Below are 5000 nucleotides of genomic sequence, written 5' to 3'. Positions count from 1 at the left end.
TCTGGATGATCAATGTATTTTCAAGGTCTGTCCAATTTCACAGATAATTTTTTCATTTTTAAATTTTGTTTTTGTTTGTTTGTTTGTTGTACGTGTTTTGTGTGTTTTTTTTTTTTTTTTTTTTTTTTTTTTTTTTTTTTTTTTTTTGTGTGTTTTTTTTTTGTTTGTTTTTTGTTTTTTGTTGTTTTTTTTTTTTTTACCAACACCGATAATGTCTACTTTTTTCATAAACTACAAACATAGCCCTGAGCCCGAATCACATGGTCAAAATAAAAAGATACAAAAAAATATATTCAATTTCCTGGCATAGTACTGAGGCCGGACAAAACGAAGACGTGGCGGGGGGAGGGGGGGGGGGGGGGGGGGTGCAAACCAAACAAAACATAGACAGAAGCCTCTCTCTCTCTCTCATCCATCTCTCGGCTCTCTCTCGTCTCTCTCTCTTCATCTCCTCTTCTTTCGTTGAGTAGTTAGTGTGTGTGTTTGACATCCCCATCATAGATTCTTGGTCCACAAATGGACATAGCATGGAACACTGATACAGGGGTCCCTATCCTTACGTGGAGCGCATTCGCTAAATTATACCGCAAAGGGAGCCAATCTCCCGGGTGAGCTTATTTGTTCCCCCCACCCTCCCCCTCCCTCCTCCTCTTACCTCCTTCTGTCTTTGACTTTCATATACTGCCGTAACTGTGGAAAATCCGTATTAAACTCATCCTTCAAATATCATCGATTTTCCTTGGCAAACACTCTCAACCTGGGACTTCGCAACACTGGATAAGGAATATGATTTTGCTGGTGATATTGCCCTCTTGTCTCCCAAACACATGTAGATGAAGGAAAAAAGCAACTCTTTTTGCTATAATCTCAGCGAGCACAGATCTCAACATCAAATCACAGGACGACAGCAGATTAAGCTAAACAAAAACCATGCAATACACGCAGGTTGGGGGGAGAGTGAATGAGGGAGGTGGAGTTGTATTATCCAACGCCGGGAGTGTGGTGGACTAATTAATGGACGTGCGGACAGACATTGTCCGAGCAGCCTTCATCGCATCGAATAACATTCAAATTTGGGTTTCAATTGTGGTCATGATTTGTTTATTTTTTAACTCAACCCTAACACCGACTATGTCCGTAGTTTACCCGGGTTACTTTTACTCCATGCCTATTTATTACATTTTTCTGAGACAAATTTTAGGCGTAGTATAAGAGCTATTTTTTTTGTTTTTGTTTGTTTGTTTTAACTTGTTAATGATAGTTGAATAAAACTGACTATGTACATGCGCGTTTATAATACATATTTTTCAAATTTTGAAAAGTAGAAAAAATCTCTAGGATTGAGTGAGTTAAGGGGTTTTACGGAGCTTGCAACACATTAAGGTCATATCAGCGCCAGAAAAAGGGAAGAAAATGGGATAGTAACAATTTCTAGAATTAGAATTAAAGCACCCAAGAAAACGTAAGTAAGACAAAGGGGAATTGGTTCAAATAGGAAACAGATGTAGATTCCAAGAGTACACTATCAAAGTACTTAGTTTGAGATCACCTAAAAGTCATCCAGACACACGAGCACAGCTCCCCAATAAGAGGGATACACTCAACTGTTTATAAATCATATATAATATGTAAACAAAATATAATACAGTTCACAGTTCACATCAGAGAGATGCCTTACAGGGGAAAAAATATCTCCCAAAACTAACTATACATTTGACTGTTTCCCCCTCAGCCATGGTATCCGGCCAGGGCCAGAACAAAACCAAGTAATCTCATTCCAAGACAAAGACAGAAAGCAAGTTGGAAAACAGATATAGGGAGATATAAGACACAGTAAGTACCTCCTTGCCCACTATGGGAGTTAAGGAATCCCACCCAGTGGTCCATCTGAAAAACAAACTTCGCATCATCAACACAAATGTGACCCATCGTTACAAAACGGTATTATGTCGGGACAAACTAGATGCTGAAAATTAAATTTTAGATAAAAATAATGAAAAGAAATTTTAAATCGTATACTCCGGTGAGAAGAATTAAATGTTGTTTCTCAATCTACCGAAGTCTAACATTTTGTAATTCCAACAGTTTTTACTCTAAATTCAATTTTCAGAATCCGGCTAACCCCAACTTAATGCCAAATTGAGACGGTGGGTTACAAATTATGTTAAGTCAGTTCTTCTTTATGGGCCGGAAACACGTAGAACAACAAAAAATGCTATGCTCAACAATGCTATGCTCACGGACATTGAACCATGTCTGAGGCGGATCTACAACACAAGGTTGCCTGAGAAGATAAGATAAATTATGAAAAGTTCTGGTGACGTGCAAGCTGCAGATCCGACGGTGGAAGTGGGGCCGGATTGGACATGATCTTAAGAAGCCAACACCCAGCATCACACGACAGGCAGGCACTACTATGGAACCTCCAGGGAAAATAAAGAGGGGATGGCCAAGTAACAGATAGATGCGCAAAACAGAGACTGAACCACAGACCCGTCTCTCTGGTCTGTGGGTTGAACTGAAGGAGAAGGGCAAAATATGGAAGGAAATTGAGAGGGCAGCCCGAATTGTGCCTGATGGAGGAGCGTAGGTGATGGTCTATGCTCTTGGAGGAGCAAAAGGGCTAAATAATCCTGTTAAATCCAAATTTGCCGGTCCAGAAATATAGGAATATCTGGAACACACTTAGATAAAGAACAGAACATTTAATTTGGGACCAATAAATGTTGTTGACTTTAAGCAGAAGTTGACTTAGAAGAGTGTTGACTTTATACGGAATCCATTGTAAGACTACTGGGGGAATAAATGAAGCATTTCTTCGAAGCACATAGAACATGATATCAGTATGTCAGGAACCATATTTTGCATTTAATACAATGCAAGTAGCTTATTGGGCCTCTTTTTCTTTTGTTTTTCTTTGCTTTGTTTTTTTTTTTTTTTTTTGTTCTTCTCAAACAGTTTGAGTCAAAATTGAAGGCTCTTTACTCACCGTACTCAGGTATGGCCGGAAAAAAAATTGTCTTTCGAGGGGACACACTATTGTTTTTGCGTTTTATAGTGGGCGTGATGTTTGGTTCCTATGCCTACTTATTGTGGAACCAGGGCTTTATCGGGGATATCAATGAATAAATCAAACTAACCATTCGTCAAAAGACGAGAAGGTAGCAAGTTTATCCCCCCCCCCCCCCCCTTTTTTTATTTTTTGAGAGATAGGGTGGGGGTGGGGTAGGGGGTTGGTGCGAGGAGGGGGGGGGGGGGGGGGTGAAGGCGAGGCAGTGCCTCTGATACAAGCGACAATGCTACCTGTGAAGTAAGAAGCCACTTGGCGTATTGGTGGTTATGTTTACTCTTTGCAGATTATGATTAATCATTTACAACAAAGTTTACATTTTTTTATCCACAGTTTTTAAATCAAAATAGAACGGTGCATGACCTGAATTCATTTGGCAGCATTGTTTTAAATATAACAAGTTTTATTACTGGTATTTTATATTTTGGCTTAAAGTATAAAATTACCTGGCAAAGCAGGTAACCGGTCCCCTGTCGTTTCATGTCCCAATGTAGGTACATAACTGGATTGTGTTGTGTGTGAATTTCGTGTGTGTCGCCGTGTGTGTTAGTCATACAGGTGTGTTATTGTGTTGTTGATGATTTCATTTAGGGACCAATATGGCGTCAGCTCTTCTCAGGGAGCGATTGCCCCCTGGTTTTCACATTGGCGTTACACAGGACGGAAGGATATTTTTTATCAAGTGAGATTTTTAAAAATGAAATTGTTTCGTCCTTTGGAATATAAAATTCTAACACATCTCATTACAGTTGCATGTTTAGTCAGCGCATACATTTGATACAGGAAACCGTGTGTAGTACAACTTTGTGTGAATTCCCCTCTGACCTCTCGAAGTTGATTCGTAGCTGGACAGGTCCCATTTATTTACTAGGAGAGTGAGAGAGGGGTCGCGGTGTTTTGTCCTGGCACGCAAATTTATTGTTTTTGCTGTGGTGTGTTTGTTGATTCATTTTTCTTATCATTTTATTATCGTGTTTTTATATATTTTTCCCTTGTTCAGCGATCATAACCAGGCAACGTCGTGGCTGCACCCCGCGTCAGGTGAACCCGTCCTCACTGGATTATCGCAAAGGGAAGGTAAGAATAAGAACGAAAATGCATTGTGTTATTATTTATTCTTCTTTTTTTTTCTAATTTATCGAATTGTATAAACTGGAGGCGGGGCTTGTTGCTTTATGCGTTATTAGAAGTTTTCTTGTGTGCTATTGTTATTCAAGAGTAAAAAGAGGATGTTTATTCTTGGAGACCAATGAACACGGAAGCAGTTACATTCATTAAAGGATAATGTAATAATATAGACGTTTTTTCATCTTCTACTTCTTGGATATTCATCAAATCAAGATTTTGGATAGGCTATGTCAATGAGTATGACTCTTAGCGATAGCAGTTATGTAGTAGTAGTAGTAGTAGTAGTAGTAGTAGTAGTAGTAGTAGTAGTAGTAGTAGTAGTAGTAGTAGTAGTAGTAGTAGTAGTAACTGTAGTAGTAGTAGTAGTAGTAGTAGTAGTAGTAGTAGTAGTAGTAGTAGTAGTAGTAGTAGTAGGCTAGTAGTAGTAGAGGTAGTGAATAGCAATCAGGTAAAAAGAGATATATTGTATAATAATCTCCACTGAAGTGGGTACTCTCCAAATTCGTAGATTTCACAGATGGGCGACGAATGAACCAATAATTATATAATAATAATAATAATAATAATAATAATAATAATAATAATAATAATAATAATAATAATAATAATAATATAATGATAATAATAATAATAATAATAATAATAATAATAATAATAATAATAATAACAATAATGATAATAATACGCCTAAAATATATGAATAAATCATTTGAAAATAAAATAATATAAGAAGAAGAAGATGAATGAATATAATAATGATGGTGATAATAATAACTATTGTTCCAAGGCATCTCCATCGCAC

The 5000-nt window shown here is 37.6% G+C and overlaps 1 protein-coding gene across 4 annotated transcripts in view; it reads left to right on the top strand.

Annotated features, from left to right (window-relative positions):
* The first annotated feature begins 3618 nt into the window (after positions 1–3618).
* Positions 3619–5000, top strand: part of LOC144978685 (uncharacterized) — an 84071-nt gene continuing 82689 nt past the window's right edge. Inside the window, exons 1-2 of one of the 4 annotated variants that reach the window (XM_078925088.1) lie at positions 3619–3752; positions 4071–4147. In XM_078925088.1, the coding sequence (XP_078781214.1) occupies positions 3670–3752; positions 4071–4147 (160 nt within the window). In that variant the 5' untranslated portion in view covers positions 3619–3669. Of the gene's footprint in view, positions 3753–4070; positions 4148–4184; positions 4436–5000 lie in introns of those variants that run through there. The other 3 variants (XM_078925085.1, XM_078925087.1, XM_078925089.1) reach the window with 3 other exon arrangements.

The sequence above is a fragment of the Berghia stephanieae genome, chromosome 8 (assembly GCF_034508935.2).
Source record: "Berghia stephanieae isolate SIO BIC M18660-M18661 chromosome 8, UCSD_Bste_1.3, whole genome shotgun sequence".
Taxonomy (NCBI): domain Eukaryota; kingdom Metazoa; phylum Mollusca; class Gastropoda; order Nudibranchia; family Aeolidiidae; genus Berghia; species Berghia stephanieae.
This window is presented reverse-complemented; position numbering and strand designations above follow the sequence as displayed.